This window comes from Pongo abelii, chromosome 5 (genome assembly GCF_028885655.2).
Source record: "Pongo abelii isolate AG06213 chromosome 5, NHGRI_mPonAbe1-v2.0_pri, whole genome shotgun sequence".
NCBI lineage: Eukaryota > Metazoa > Chordata > Mammalia > Primates > Hominidae > Pongo > Pongo abelii.
This window is the reverse complement of record NC_071990.2, coordinates 168,412,639-168,429,480: the sequence shown is the minus strand read 5'-3', so window position 1 is coordinate 168,429,480 and position 16,842 is coordinate 168,412,639. Positions and strand designations below refer to the sequence as shown.

Below are 16,842 nucleotides of genomic sequence, written 5' to 3'. Positions count from 1 at the left end.
GTCAGGGGACCAGGGCCAGCCCTGTCCTAGTGTGCGCATGTGGGCAAACCCAACGCATATGCAAACACTCCCAGGCCTTGAGTGAACACTCGCAGACTTCCTTAGGCCCTCAGGACAACTGAACAACAAGGACAAGAAATGTAGCCACCCATTTTCTTTAAACTCAGCTCATGAACAAAACGTCCAAGTCTTTTGCCGGCATAGTCCCCATTCTCTCTGCTGAACCTGCCACTGTCTTAAAAGGTAGCAACAGATGTGCCTTCCAGACATCCTCTTAAACCGAAAGCCCCATAGCAGCTTCAGGGTCAAACAGCATCTGTACCTGGGTTTCGTGGTCATAAGTCATGCACGGGCCGGTTCATTGTGGTAAGACACGTGGTGTTACAGAAAGTGGCCTGGGCCTGCCATCCAGACAGCTGACTTCCATCTGAGCCCCACTCGCCACTAGCCGTGACTCTGGGCTAAACACTTGAACCTGTACCAGCCTCCCTTCCCTCTCCCCTGAGTGAGAAGAGGACACACCGTGGCTGCTTCTAGGCAGGAAGGTCTAGGATCTTACAAGATCTGCTGGTTCCTATTACGTTTATTAAATACTTGAATGGAGGCAAAAAGACCATCTAATCCTGTTTGCTGTAGCAAAATGGCCTGAATGCCCTCATGAGAATGAATGAGCTTGGCCTGCTTTTCACTTATTTCATCATAAGTCAATAGGTAGTGTCCACAGCAGAAGGAGAGTAAATCAGGCACCTGAAGCCGCACCCTGAGGACTGCAGTAGCAAAGGAAGGAACCTCAGTTTCTTACCAATACCACAGTCAGGTTATTTTGTGATGCTTCTAATACTCACTTTGCCTATATGGAAAACTAGATCACAAACTTTCCCACTAGAGGAAGCGCTGGCAGCACACGTGTCCTTCCTTTTCTAGGAGTGTGTGGGTGTGTTTTAAGGTGGGACACCATGAACACCTCCCACACGTTTCGAATATGGCCAGGGCTGCACCAAGCATGTATGTGTATTCGTGCACATACTCTGCATTTGCAGTGGAGGCTCAAAAAGTTAACCTGTCAAAGAACACAGTTGGTAATACATCCACCGTGGGTCTCTCAGGCTCTATGTCTCAGGCTCTCTCGCATGATGCCACACCGTCACCGTGGAAACCATGGCACTAGGCAACTCACTAGGCCACCCCATCCCACTTTACCTGGGTCCAGAGGGGATACAGCACAGGTCTCACAGGGCTCTCCCACTTGCCCATCAACCTCTAGCCACTCAATTGCTAAGGAAAACGGGCATAGTGTTAGGAGGTAAGTTCCGCTTTCCCATGAATCCTGGCTTCAGAGCAGAGGAGGGAGAAGCAAAGTGCTATTCTTTTTAACAGCCAAGGGGTGATATCAACTTGCAAACTTTATTTTAGGTTGTAAACTAGAAGCTTATTACCACAAATTGTCTAATTATACAGATTTACCCCTTTTGCAAATGGGCCAGACGACACCCCTGAGGAGATTTTGGTGCGGATCGGCAGTGGGAAGTATGCCCTTTCTGGGGGAAACTGGGACTCGATATCTGACGCAGCCAAAGTGAGTACATGTCCCAGCATTGCTTTTAAATATTCAGATTCTGAAATAGCCATATTATTTCTGAGGAAGCCAGGGGATAGGTTTTATATAAGTAGTATAGGTATTTTATCCTCGGCATCTTTTTTTTTTTTTTTTTTTTTCTTGAAATGGAGTCTCACTCTGTCTCACCCAGGCTGGAGTGCAGTGGCACAATCTCGGCTCACTGCAGCCTCTGCCTCCTAGGTTCAAGTAATTCTCCTGTCTCAGCCTCCCAAGTAGCTGGGACTACAGGCGTGTGCGACCACACCCAGCTAACTTTTTTGTGTTTAGTACAAAAAGTTTTGTACTAAAACTTTTTTGTTTCACCATGTTGGCCAGGCTGGTCTTGAACTCCTGACCTCAAGTGATCCACCCACCTCAGCCTCCCAAATTGCTGGGATTACAGGTATGAGCCACCACACCTGGCCTTGTCCTCGGCATCTTTTAAGCCTTTCATCTAAAAACATTATTTTCAAAAACATTTTTAGCATTTTCACATTTTCTATTATCTTGGTATGCTATGCAGGGTTCTCCAAAGAAACAGAACATGCGTGTGTGTGTGTGTGCATGTGTGTGCGTGTGTGTGTGTGTAGAGAGAGAGAGATTTATTTGTAAGAAATTGGCTCACGTGATTGTGGGGACGGGGAAGTCTGTGACTGCAGGGCAGCCGGCAGGCTGGAGCCCCAGGGAGAAATGGATGGGGCAGTTGCCCACCACAGGCCATCTGCCACAGAATTCCCTCTTCTTCAGGGAAGCAGTCTTTTTCCTAAGGAGGCCTTCCACTGATTGGATGAGGCTGACCCACATTGTGGAGGGTAACTGCTTTACTCAAAGTCGACTGACTTAAGTGTTAACCACATCCTGAAAAAAACCTTCACGGCAACATCTAGACTGGGTAACATAACCCAGCCATGTTGACACATAAAATTAACCACCATGCTTTTAGTGATATTGCAGAATGATTGCCCTGCATGTTCATAAACCAAACAAGTAGAGCTCTGGTCCAGAGGTATACTTCTATTCTTGTAAAATACTTTGAATTTGGCCTTGTCTGCAGTCCACACAGTTTATGACTGGCCTTATTTATTTTGCCCATCAGATGCTTTTTTACTTGGCATCATCAAATTCCTCTCTAATCCAATAGTAAATCATAATCCAGCCACTGGTAAGCAGCACCAACAGCTGTTTCCCATGTTCATGTAAAAGGGCTGAAAGAGAAGGAGTCAGGGGCTCTGATTCCAATTCTGCTGTTGACATCTCAGTGCAACCTCATGCAGTGAGCGTGGAGGTGATGATTGTAGAGATGATGGTGGAGGTAATGGCGGGAATGATGATGGAGGTGATGGTGTAGGGATGGCAGAAGTGGTGGCAGAGGTGGCGACAGCGATGATGGAGGTGATGGTGAAGGCATGGTGGAGGGGATGATTGTGGAAATGATGGTGGAGATAATGGCAGGAGTGATGATGGAGGTGATTGTGGAGGGATGGTGGAGGTGATGATTGTGGAGATGATGGTGGAGATAATGGTGGGAGCAGGGATGGAGCTGATGGTGGAGGGATGACAAGTGCTGGCAGAGATGGCGGGAGTAATCGTGGAGGTGATCATTGTGGAGGTGATGGTGGGAAATGATGGAGGTGATGAAGGGATGGCAAAAGTGGCAGAGGTGGTGGCAGTGATCATGGAGGTGATGGTGGGAGTGGTGGGAGATGATAGTGAGAGTTGATGTAGTGATTGTGGAGGTAATGGTGGAGGTGATGGGGATGATGGTGAGGGTAATGAGGGTAATGGCAGAGATGATAGTGGAGGTGATGGTGGAGATAATGGAAGGTAATGGCAGAGATGATGGTGGAGGTGATGGGGAAGCATGGCGAGTGATGGTGGAGGGTGATGGTAGAGGTGATGGAGGAGGGATGGCAAGGGTGATGGCAGAGGTGACAGAGAAAAAATGGCAAAGGTGATGGTGGAGGTGGTGGTGAAGATGATGGTAAGGGTGATGGTAGAGGTGATGGAGAAAGGATGGCTAGGGTGATGGAAGTGGTGAAGATGATGGGGACAGTGATGGTGAAGATAATGGTGAGGGTAATGGTGGGGGTAATGGTGGGGGTGATGGAGGAAGGATGGTGAGGGTGATGGTGGGGGTGATGGAGGAAGGACGGTGAGGGTGATGGTGGAGGTGGTGGTGAAGATGATGGTGAGCGTAATGGTGGGGGTGATGGAGGAGGATGGTGAGGATGATGGTGGAGATGGTGAAGATGATGGTGAAGGTGATTGTGGTGAGGGTAATGGTGAGGGCAATGGTGAGGGTAATGGTGGGGGTGATGGAGGAAGGATGGTGAGGATGATTGTGGAGGTGATGGTGAAGTATGGTGAGAGTGGTGGTGAGGGTGATGGAGGAATGATGGTAAGGGTGATGGTGGAGGTGGTGGTGAAGATAATGGTGAGGGTGATGATGGGGGTGATGGAGGAAGGATGGTAAGGATCATGGCGGAGGTGATGGTGAAGATGATGGTGAGGGTGATGGTAGAGGTGATGGAGAAAGGATGGTGAGGGTGATGGTGGAGGTGATGGAGGAAGGATGGTGAGGGTGATGGTGGAGGTGATGGAGGAAGGATAGTGAGGGTGATGGTGGAGGTGGTGAAGATGGTGGTGAGGGTGATGGTGCAGATGATGGTGAGGGTAATGGTGGGAGTGATGGAGGAAGGATGGTGAGGGTGATGGTGGAGGTGAAGATGATGGTGAGCGTAATGGTGGGGGTGATGGAGGAGGATGGTGAGGATGATGGTGAAGATGATGGTGAAGGTGATTGTGGTGAGGGTAATGGTGAGGGCAATGGTGAGGGTAATGGTGGGGGTGATGGAGGAAGGATGGCTAGGGTGGTGGAAGTGGTGGTGACGATGATGGGGACAGTGATGGTGAAGATGATGGTGAGGGTAATGGTGGCAGTGATGGAGGGAGGATGGTGAGGGTGATGGTGGAGGTGGTGAAGATGATGGTGATGGTGGAGGTGATGGAGGAAGGATGGTGATGGTGATGTTGGAGGTGGTAGTGAAGATGATGGTGAGGGTAATGGTGGGAGTGATGGAGGAAGGATGGTGAGGATGATCGAGTTGGTGGTGAAGATGATGGTGAGCGTAATGGTGGGGGTGATGGAGGAAGATGATGAGGATGATGGTGAAGATAATGGTGAAGGTGATCGTGGTGAGGGTAATGGTGAGGGTGATAGAGGAAGGATGGTGAGGATGATTGTGGAGGTGATGGTGAAGATTATGGTGAGGGTGGTGGTGGGGGTGATGGAGGAATGATGGTGAGGGTGATGGTGGAGGTGGTGGTGAAGATAATGGTGAGGGTGATGATGGGGGTGATGGAGGAAGGATGGTAAGGATCATGGTGGAGGTGATGGTGAGGGTGGTGGTGGGGGTGATGGAGGAAGGATGGTGAGGGTGATTGTGGAAATGGTGGCAGAGGTGATGGCAGCTGGCATTTAGTGAGCTATCCCAGATGTCAGACCCTGACAGTCCAAGTGCTCCTGTCCACACCCTTACTTTGTCTTAAATGAGTGTAGATGTCTTAGTTCTGGTTCCCAAAATACAGCCTTAGACTAGGACGTGGGTGCTGGTGGTTTGTCTGGAAGGCCATCTTGGAAGCTGGCGTGGGACCAGGGAGAAGGTGTTAGGAGCAAAGTCAAGGACAAGGGCACATTGTCAAGATCGCTGCTGCAGGCAGAGGTCTCTGCCGCCTCACAGGGCCTCACCAACCCTTCCTGCCCTTCACCACCAGTCCCTACCACCACCACATCCCCCCACCGTCTTTCCCCTGTGCCTCTTCCTTTATCTTACTTAGCACGCAACAGAACCTCCAGTCCTCCAAACACCAGCAAAGCTACAGATTAGTATGTCTTTCTCCACATCCTACAGGTATGAAGTAAAAATACTGCTTCTCTCAGTGTCATGACTATAAGATCGTGAAAGAGTTATTAAAGCGCTCTTTGCTTTTGTTTTTACACCTGAAAATGACAACACTCATACTTCTAGGAGATACTTGTTTCAAGAAATTACCAAGGTCAATGTTATCAAATATCAAAAGGCATTAGATTTTTCTATATAAAAAAGATATTGTTGTTGTGCATAGTATTTCTTAGTTGTTTCATGACCAAAAATTCTAATGAGTAATTCAACTTCATGTTCTATATGCATTCTTTTTTGTTTGTTTGTTGGTTTGAGATGGACTCTTGCCGTGTAGCCCACTCTGGAGTGCAATGGTGCAATCTCAGCTCACTCCAACCTCTGCCTCCCAGGCTCAAGTGATTCTCCTGCCTCAGCCCCCCAGGTAGCTGGGATTATAGGCACATGCCACCACACCCAGCTCATTTTTGTATTTTTAGAAGAGACGGGGTTTCACCGTGTTGACCAGGCTGGTCTCAAACTCCTAACCTCAAGTGACCCACCTGCCTCAGCCTCCCAGAGTGCTGGGATTACAGGCATGAGCCAATGCGCCCAACCGCATTCTAATTCATTTTATTACATCTTCAAATGTGGTGGGAACACTAAGGAAGGAGGGTAGGCTAGTGGAGAGAATATGGATTCTCGGATCTTCCTCAGGCAGTAATGTCTTCATCTGCAAATTAGGAAAAGTAATATTTGCCCCATTTACCTCAAGGATGATTATGGTGATTAGAGCAGAAGCATCAGGTGTGTCTGCAAATGTAATTCACACTGTAACCAAGTACTCTGCAAATGTAACTCACTGTAATAGAATGCACTGTATTGTATGTGTATGTGTACACACATGTAGAGTCCCGTTTTAGAGGTTTTTACTGCTATGACTTTACAATGAAATGGAAAAATACCATTATTGCACATGAGCCCATTGGACATATCTGATGGCTCCAGATTGTAGATTTTCTGGTTTCTGATCATTTGTAGTAAATATTTTTGGGTAGTCCTGATAAAAAATGTAAGTATGTGCATCATTATGAATTGATTTCTACCTGTGGAATATTAATTATTTCAGCTTCTCCCTTTGGAAAGATATAATTGTTACAAGAAACAGTGTTTCCTCGATTTACGTGCATCATCTAACATTTCCACATTTAACTTCTTTTTAGACATGAAATATTTAATAAAAGATAAACTTTCAGTGAACTTCCAAGTTTGGTAATATTTAAAGCTAAAAACCATTGACATACTTCTAAACCTGAAAGTGAACATGACCCCAAAATGCAAAGACCCACACTCAGCATAGTGGTTGGGTGTTGCCATAGAGGGAGAGGAGTTCTGCTGGGGAGGCTCCCTGACCCAGCACAAGTGATCCAACCATCCCCCCGACTCTCATGACCTTCCCTGGCAGGACGTCGTGTCCAAGATGCTCCACGTGGACCCTCATCAGCGCCTGACGGCGATGCAAGTGCTCAAACACCCGTGGGTGGTCAACAGAGAGTACCTGTCCCCAAACCAGCTCAGCCGACAGGACGTGCACCTGGTGAAGGTACTGGCAGGCGACAGTGAGGACACAGTGGTGGGAATGGGAAACCCAGAAAAGAGCCTGATACCTTGCAGTCACTCTGAAGAAACCACGGAGTGCAGAGAAAGAGCCCATAGCAGCCCCAAACTGCACCACCGGCCCACCTACCTTCGTGCGCTTCACCAGACACGTGCAGTATTGCACAGGGCTCCTATCTGAGTAGGTGGCAGCCTCTGCTGACGTAGTGGCAGCTGGCGTGGCTGTTCCACTCAAGTTCAAAGCCTCCATTCTAGGCCACACATGCAAAAAAAGTCCCCTTCCTAAGTGACTTACATTCAGGCAGCAGTTGCCTCTCAGGCACCCCATCCTCTGGGTGGGACTCCTCTTCTGATAAGTGTAGACTGTCCCACCCCAGCAGGACTAGGCATGATCCAGTTAGGAGCCGCCCCCTCCAGATCCATTCTGAGAATTTGGATTCACTCCAGGATATGCCTGTTCCTCCAAATGAGTCCAGACTCCTCAACAGTGGCCAAAGTCCAGGTTGACAGGCCCTGGCATTTGCTGTGTGTCCTAGGACCCAGCAAGCCCCAAAACAGACCTGGCCTCACTGTCAGAATGCAGGGGATCACGTGACCTCAGCTTGGGGGCTCCACAAGAGTCCAAAACATTTTCCCCCAAGGCACAAGCACAGTGCGAGGGTGGCATGGGGTGGGGGGGGGGGGCAGGTGCAGGAATGAGAAGCCCTTGTCTCCTGGGGCCCACATGTAGTGGTCCCCCGCGGCAGGCTAACAGCACTCCATGCTCCAGGGACCCTGGGGAAGCTCTGGTTTCTCCCATGTTGCCTGGGGGCAGCTGAGACCCATGGAGGCCCCGGGCTCCGGCTCCACCCCTGGAGTGAGGCACCGCGGCTCTCACCCTTGTCCTCTGTTTTGCAGGGCGCGATGGCCGCCACCTACTTTGCTCTAAACAGAACACCTCAGGCCCCGCGGCTAGAGCCCGTGCTGTCGTCCAACCTGGCTCAGCGCAGAGGCATGAAGAGACTCACGTCCACGCGGTTGTAGCGGGTGGGACCCTGGCCCCAGCGTCCCCTGCCAGCATCCTCTTGGGCTCACAGACCCCAGCCTCGGAGCCCGCCTGGCGCCCAGAGTGACCACAAGTTCCCCAGGGAGGCGGCGGCGCCCGCCCTCGCCGTGTCCATGTTTTCTTTTTCAGCCCCGGAGAGGGTCCTGACCTGGGGGCTTCTCCAAGCCTCACTGCGCCAGCCTCCCCGCCCGCTCTCTTTTCTCCCAAGCAAAACCAAATGCGCCCCTTCACCTCGCGTGCCCGTGCGAGGCCAGGGGTTTCTTTCAGAGCCCGCGGGTCTTCTCATATCACGGCTTCTGTTTCTGCCGAGAGATCTGTTTTCCAATTATGAAGGCGGTCGGTTTGGTCAGACTCCCGACGCCGACGTCCCGGGTACCCGGTGGGAAAGTGGCAGTGCGAGGGCGCAGCCGTTGGTGGTTGCAGGGCCCCAGAGGGCTGGGGTGACCTGGCATGCCGGGGCTCCCCACGGGCTGGATGACGGGGTTGGCACTGTGGCGTCCAGGAGGAGACGCCTGGTTCTGCCCAAAGTAATCCAAAGAGCCGTTTCCTCCTTGCCCTTCAGTTTTTGCCTGAGGTGCTGGGTAGCCCATCCTTTCCTCTGTCCCAAATTCAAATGAGGAGTAAGAGCCCAGGCGAGAGGAAGGTGGGCTGGATCTTTGCCTTGAGAGCTCCGTGTCACCAAGGTGGAATGAGGCGCCTGTGTCCACCTCCAGTCTCGGCTTTCCCCGGGGGGCCAAGCGCACTGGGCTGCCGTCTGTCCCCAGCTCCGGTGGCCACACAGCTACCTGGAGGCTTTTCAGGGAGTCGTGGGTTCTCGCACCTGCTCAGCCCTGTGTGGGCTTCCTGTGTGCTCACCTAAAGCTGTGGTTTTGCTGTGTTCACTTCGATTTTTCTGGTCTATGGAGAAACTGTGAATTGGAGAGATGGAGCTCTGTGGCTTCCCACCCAAACCTTCTCAGTCCAGCTGGAGGCTGGAGGGAGACACAGGCCCCACCCAGCAGACTGAGGGGCAGGGGCACAGGTGGGAGGGCAGCGGAGATCAGCGTGGACAGGAGCGATGCACTTTGTAGATGCTGTGGCTTTGTGTTGCGTTTTGTGTCTCTGTTGCACAGATCTGTTTTCACACTGATCCGTATTCCCCTGGGTGTGCACACAGGGTGGGTGTGGGGCATTTAGGCCATGCTGTGCTCTCCACTGAGTAAAATCGAGAGAGAGGTTCCGGGCAGCAGGCTCGACACCCAGTCCAGCCCGCAGAGGGAACACACGGGTCCTTCATTCTCCTGTAAGGGTATTGAAGATGCTCCCTGGCAGCCCCCAAGCGGACTAGATGGGAGGAGGCACCGCTCAGCACCTCACCCTGCATCACTGAAGAGCAGCACCTCTGCAGCAAGCAGGGCTTCAGGAGGTGCCCGTTGGCCACAGCCAGGTTTTCCCTAAGAATATGTTATTTTGTTGGGTTTTGTTCCCCCTCCATCTCGATTCTAGTACCCAACTAAAAAAAAAATAAAGAAAAAATGTGCTGCGTTCTGAAAAATAACTCCTTAGCTTGGTCTGATTGTTTTCAGACCTTAAAATATAAACTTGTTTCAGAAGCTTTAATCCATGTGGATTTTTTTTTTCTTAGAGAACCACAAAACATAAAAGGAGCAAGTCGGACTGAATACCTGTTTCCATAGTGCTCACAGGGCATTCCTCACATTTTCTCCATAGATGCTTTTTCCCAAGGCTAGAACGACTTCCACCATGATGAATTTGCTTTTTAGGTCTTAATTATTTCTTTTTAGAAACTTAGGAAAAAGTGGATAATCCTTAGGTCACACAATCTGTCCTCCCAGAAATGAACAAAAGTCATCACCTCTTCTGCTTGCTACACAGGCAACGATTCCCCCATCAGCTGCCCAGACCCTTTGGCCTGGCTCGGTTTGCAGGCCTGTCTATTTGCTTAAAGTCAGTGCAGGGAGTGAGGTTCTGGTGCAGGGAGTGAGAAGTGGGGGAAGTGAATGGGAAAGCATCCGTGAGAAAGCGGCCACGGTTTTTCCTCCTTGTGTGTGGGGCACCAGCTCATGGTCTTTTTCAGTCATCCCAGTTTGTACAGACTTAGCTTCTGAACTCTAAGAATGCCAAAGGGACCGACGAGACTCCCCATCACAGCGAGCTCTGTCCTTACATATATTTGATGTGCATCAGCGGAGAACACTGGCTTGGCCCTGCTCCGCTGAGTGTCTGTGAAATACCTCTACTTTCCCTCCCATATCCAGAACAAAATGATACTTGACATCCATCCACAAAAGTCAGCCTAAGGAAGTTATGGTATCATATATTAAACTAAGCTTTCAAAAACCTTAGTGAAATAGCAAGTGACTGCTTTCAAGCAGCAGTCGACATGTAAATAAAGGTGTTCTTAGAATTCGCATTTTACCAGCTCAGCGCACCTCCACGCCGAATGAAATGCTCCGTATGATTTGCACAAATGACATAGACCTCCCCAAAAGTTAATTGGCTCTCCTTCCTCACACAGTTCATCATAACCCGCCCCCCGCCCCCGGGTCATGAAAATCACAGAACTTATAAACACATTGAACCCTAGATCTCAGGCTTCCTGACCTACCGCAAGTGGCCCCTTGCTGGCCACCCTATAGGGTCCTCCTTCCCTGGCAGCCCCCCATGTGGGAGAAATACCTGATTCTCCCACTCTGCAGTGAGAGAGCTTTGCTGAATTCCATCCCAAAGTCAAACATGGGCAAGAGGTGAGGATTTCACTTTTACCCTCAAGTCCGATTTGTCTGTGATTTTAAACTAACTGTGTATGTATTGATGTTTGGAAGATTGTTTGAATTTTAAAGTGATAATAGTACTTAATGTTATCCAGCATTGTTCATTAAATGGTGTTATCCTAAAGCTGCACTTGGGATTTTTACCTAACGCTTTACTGATTCTCTAAAGCACATGGCAAAGTTTGATTTGCACTCCGTTCATTTCTGACACGGTTTTGCTGCCTCCTACCTTTCTAAGCGTCATGCAAATTCGAGAATGGAGAGGGACGCTGCTGGTCCCTGAGCGGTGTGGACAGGGCGGAAGGTGGACTCCAGCGCAGCTTGAGGGGCTGAGGACGGAGGCTGCAGCGTCTGTGTCGTTCTACTGAGCACGCTTCTCTGCCTCGCTCCTGACTCAGCACTTTGTTCACTGGCTCAGCAGTTATGTTTACACATCATTTTTATGTTCCTGCTTTGTAATTCATGTTTGAGATGGGTGGCCACTGTACAGATATTTATTACGCTTTCCAGACTTTCTGAACAGATTTTTTTGAATAAACATGGTTTTATGAAGTGTAATCTTTTTCTAGCCTAACAATAACCTTTGGACTTTCTGTGTTGTTACCAATAACAGTCTGGATAGCTCCCCACTCCTCTGGCCCCTCCCACTGGCTTCAGGTCATGACCACCTCTGCTGCTACCATATGACTCCTCATGGGGAGGTGAAGCAGCATCACGACCACTCCAACTCAGAGCCCCGTGTGTGGGTGTGTGCAGGTGGGTGAGCTCATGCATATGTGTGTATGTGCATATGTGCAGGTGCACACGTGTGCATGTGTAGGTGGCTGAGCTCATGCATATGTGTGTATGTGCATATGTGTAGGTGCACATGTGTGCATGTGCAGGTGGGTGAGCTCATGCATATGTGCATATGTGCAGGTGCACACGTGTGCATGTGTAGGTGGCTGAGCTCATGCATATGTGTGTATGTGCGTATGTGTAGGTGCACACGTGTGCATGTGTAGGTGGCTGAGCTCATGCATATGTGTGTATGTGCGTATGTGTAGGTGCACACGTGTGCATGTGTAGATGGGTGAGCTCATGCATATGTGTGTATGTGCGTATGTGTAGGTGCACACGTGTGCATGTGTAGGTGGGTGAGCTCATGCACATGTATGTACATATGTGTAGGTGCACACGTGTGCATGTGTAGGTGGGTGAGCTCATGCACATGTATGTACATATGTGTAGGTGCACACGTGTGCATGTGTAGGTGAGTTCATGCATATGTGTGTATGTGCATATGTGTAGGTGCACACGTGTGCATGTGTAGGCGGGTGAGTTGTGTGTGTACACATGTATGCTTATGTGTGTGTGCACAGGTGTGTGGGTGGGTAAGTTCATGCATTTGCATGTGTGTGCTTGTGTGTATATGTGGAAGTATGAGTTCATGCATGTGTGTACATGCATAAACGTGTGCATGAGAGCACATACGCACATGTGAACATATGGATGTATGTTTGTGTGTGTGCATTAGGGCCTGTGTGTATGTGTGTGGGCATGCACCCCTGAGAGGAGCCCAGCTGTGTGATGGATCTGGGGCTGGCAGGAGACAGTGGACGGTCATCTTGTGCAGCAAAGCAGGTGCCCAGCACACAGCCCTGGGAATAGCCCTCACTGTGTCTCCTGTGCTTTGCCACCTAGCCTCAGCATGCCCATCCCTTCTTAATACAGACGTAAAGCCAGTCTGCACTGTTGGTCCTTGGCTCTCCAACCTAATTTCTTCTTCCTATTTGGTAAATTCCTAACCAGCATGTGTCAGCAAGCAGCACACACACACACACACACACACACACACACACACACAAAACACCATACTGACACATGCACACGCACACACCTTTGCTCCTGTGGTAGGATGCCCCATTTTCTGAGCTGCTCTCCCAGCAGGGTGAAGGGGGCCTTGCTGAAATCTGTGAGACTCGCTGTGTAGGCAGGAGCCCTAGACCCCACTGAGGAAATTGCAGGACAAACAATAGATGCACAAGAAATCCTGCCTCCTGCTGTACCCAGGAAGTGCCCACAAAATGCCTACTGAAAGAGGCATCATTTGAAAAAAATACCTTTTACGTCCTCTGTGTATCATTTTCTATATCTGCCGTAGCAAATATAAAAGAGCAGCATATTCTATTGTCTTACAGCTCTGTGGGTCACAAGTCCAAGACAGGGCTCTCTGAACTAAAACCGGTATGTGGGCAGGGCTACCTTCTTCCAGAGGCTCTCAGGGAGAATCTGATTCTTTTCCAGCTTCCAGAGGCCATCTGCGCTGGGTGGCTCGTGGTCCCTCCCTCCTCCTCCAAATTCAGCAGTGGCAGGTGGTGGTCTCACACCCTCTCCTCTGCCCAGCCCTCCTGCCTCCCTCTTCCAATTCTGAGCCCTGTGAGCACACTGGCCCACCAGGATATTTGGGAAACTCTCCCTATTTTAAGGTGGTCTGATTAGCACCCTGAATTCCACCAGCAACGTCAGTTCCCCTTTGTCACAGCTTCCAGGGATTAGGACGTGGACTTTGGTGCGGGGGATGGATTATCCGCCTGCCGCATACATGTAGTTGAGCGTGGCTCTGCGTACACTTGTCCACCTGCACATGTTTTTTTGGTTGGAGAACACCAGGTATCCAGACTGAAGTAAGTCTCTGAGGCTTGGCCCTACTTGCAGGCTCACGGATGCTGGATGAAGGCACAAGACTTCTAGGTCAGAGACCCTACAGCAAACAGCATGGGCCCCGCACACATCAGTCCCCGTGGGCCCCAAGCCTTATGGGTTGGTGAAGAGTGGCCCAGGTGGACGTGCTGCACACGTTGAATTTGCATCACAGATGAGGACCCTGACTTAGGAAACCCCAATTGTTTATGGAGGGATGCAGGCAAACCCACCCCCCATTGCCCTGGAAGGGGATACTCGATTACAGTGGACAGGAAGACTCCTGCCCTTGGCCACAGAGAGAGACGCTGCCTCTGCCTCCCAGGGCTGTCTACTACACAAATGTCCTTGGAAAGACAGTTCAGAGCCAAAGCAGCTAGAGACTGCAGAAAGGCAAGAGACCCATGGAGAATTGCCTCCCAATGGCTCAGTGTTGTAACGCTGGACCCCAAATGCTGAACTGAATGTCGTCTAAGAATCCACTGACAGGCCTGGAGAGGAGAGTTGGACTCACACTTGGGCTGTCACCTTTATCTGTGGAGAAACTCAGCTTAATGCTCAATCTCAGATGCATCTGAGGACATAAAGATATTTTTATAGAACTTAAAAGAATCCCCCATACACCTATCATATGTATAATGATAGATATAGATCTGTCATCCTTACATGGATGGAGGTACATATATGTACCTATATGTACATATGATAGGTATAGATATAAATTATAGATATATAATATATAGATATATATATATGTTGTTGTTGTTCTCAAAATTCAGCTAATTACTTGTCCTGATTAATGCCAATCTGGGACATTAGCAGTATTTGCAGAAAACAAGCGGGGCTTATAAAGGAGCCAGGGAGCCTTGACTCCCACTTTCCAATGCAGCCCCAGAGGCATTGAGTGAAAGTTACTGCTTCCCCCAAATTTAGGGCTCAACAAATTCTTGACATTGTGTCTGGCCCATTGACCTTTCAGGTACAATAACTGTATCTCGTTTGTACAGGTGGATCTGAATGCAACCCATAGCCCTGGAGATCTGGAGCTGGCTCTGCCACCCAGTGTGGCACGGGTCCTGGAGCTGGCTCTGCCGCCTTGTGTGGCGCATATGCTACAGCTGGCTCTGTCCTGTAGTTCTGCCTGCTTAGGCCTAATAGGGATGAAGGTGCCTCCCTCCAAGTGAGGACGACAGGTTACACAACCTGCCACATGAAGCTGTCATCTGAGGACAGCTTCCTCCGGCCACGCACACCGAGTGCTCTCTGCCATTTGCATCAGCCTCTTTGGCTGTGGATTTCAGCATTGCCCAGGGCTCTCCGCAGCTGGTGCAGCCACACTGTGGGTGTGAGAGGTGGTCACTGCTGGAACTTGAGCACCTGCTTGCAAATAACGGGTGCTCAGAAAACATGCTGCCTTGCAGAAAACACCAGGATATTCTGGCACACATTTGTCTGTGGATGTCAGCCTGTGACTCCAGGATATTCTGGCACACATTTGTCTATGGATGTCAGCCTGTGACTCCAGGATATTCTGGCACACATCTGCCTGGGGATGTCCGCCTGTGACTCCAAGATATTCTGGCACACATTTGCCTGGGGATGTCAGCCTGTGACTCCAGGTGAGGGGGCCATTCTCAGATGGTTAAACGTCAATATGGACAGTCTGGACACCCCAGGATCAGTCTGATGGGTTTCCTAGACTCTTCAAGGATGGTCAAGCAGCCCTAGAGATGGACAGTGGGACGCCAAGAGCCTCCTGGGTCCAGACCTGCCCAAGGCCCTTAAATCCCCTCTTCCTCTGGGCCTCCTTCTGTCTTCCAGATCGCATGCCAACATCCTCCCTGGTGCAGGAATAGTCAGAGAAGAGAGCCTAGAAAACCCCTGCCTCTCTCCCCATCACAGTCTCAGCTTGACCTTCCTGTGGTGTCCAGCGATCTCCTCTTCAATGAGCCCCACGCTTTCTACCTCATTACTTTTCTACCTTATTACCTTTCTACCTCATTACCTACAAGTGTGATGAGAAAAGTCCAACCTTGAAAACAGTGCGCTCTGAGAGTGCCAAGCTGGAACACCACACACCCTGCCTCCACCCTGTCACTCACCACCACCAGCCCCAGGTCTCACCTGTGTCAGTCCACTGAGCTCCCCTTCACCACTCTGCAGGGAGGGCCAGGCACACTGAGCACTCCCCAACCAGGCCCAGGGGCCCTCCTGAGCCTGACAACCTCCTTGTTGTGTCAATTTTAGGAGGTTTATGGAGCCCACACTTGCCACTGTCATTACAAGTTTGTCACCAGCAAGGACCATCGGGGGAGTAGCTGGCTCAGGGCACATCAGCTCGGAGTGATCTGCTGCTCAGATCTCTAGGGAAGCCAGCTCAGGGAGTGAGGGTGGGAGGGAGGAAGGCTGGATCTTCACAATAAGGGGCCGGGGCAGGGCCAAGCACCATTTATGGGCACTGCCACTGCCAAGACACTGAGGTTGTGGGTTTCAGGTTTCAGCTGTGGCACACAAATGGACAGCGTGTGAGCCTTGTTCACTGACCCTGCTGCCTTTACCTCTGCTACTCCCAGGGCCCAAAAGCACCGGTGTCAAAGACAAGCCAGGGGTCCCTGGTGACACTTGCGGGGCCTTTAAGGTGAGGAGCTGGGGATGCAGAAAAGAAAGAGTGTAAAAGACTAAAAGGGTGGCGAGTGCAACCCCAGCACGTGTTCGTACAACAGATTGATTGTGCAGATCTCTGCTTCTGAGTTTAGCCTTAGAATGATCTGGTGTTAATTCTCACTGCAACCTCCACCTCTCGAGTTCAAGTGATTCTCCTGCCTCAGCCTCCCAAGTAGCTGGGATTACAGGTGCCCGCCACCATGTCTGGCTGACTTTTGTGTTTTAGCAGAGATGGGGTTTCACCATGTTGTCCAGGCTGGTCTCGAACTCCTGACCTCAGGTGATCCACCCGCCTCGGCCTCCCAAAGTGCTGGGATTACAGGCATGAGCCACTGTGCCCGGCCTAATTCTAGATTTATCTGGACTCTTGAGTCATGTTTCATTTATACTTTTTCCACTTAATTTTATGAATATGAAGCTTCATAAAATAATGCAAAAATTAATGCAAGCCAGACATTAATTTATACAATATCATCAAGAGCCCAATAGTCTCACACATTCTACTAAATTTGGCACCCATCTGACATTAAGTTTTCTTCAGCTTCCTCTTTCAGCATAACAGTAATTAAATTATCTACTTTGTAA

The 16,842-nt window shown here is 50.0% G+C and overlaps 1 protein-coding gene across 4 annotated transcripts in view; it reads left to right on the top strand.

Annotated features, from left to right (window-relative positions):
* RPS6KA2 (ribosomal protein S6 kinase A2) overlaps positions 1 to 11,469 on the top strand; it is a 443,982-nt gene extending 432,513 nt beyond the window's left edge. For all 4 annotated transcript variants that reach the window (XM_024248014.3, XM_054558435.2, XM_002817573.6 and 1 more), the window contains 3 exons: positions 1,459 to 1,576; positions 6,941 to 7,078; positions 7,990 to 11,469. In XM_024248014.3, the coding sequence (XP_024103782.3) occupies positions 1,459 to 1,576; positions 6,941 to 7,078; positions 7,990 to 8,115 (382 nt within the window). In that variant the 3' untranslated portion in view covers positions 8,116 to 11,469. The remainder of the gene's footprint in view (positions 1 to 1,458; positions 1,577 to 6,940; positions 7,079 to 7,989) is intronic.
* Positions 11,470 to 16,842: the final 5,373 nt, after the last annotated feature.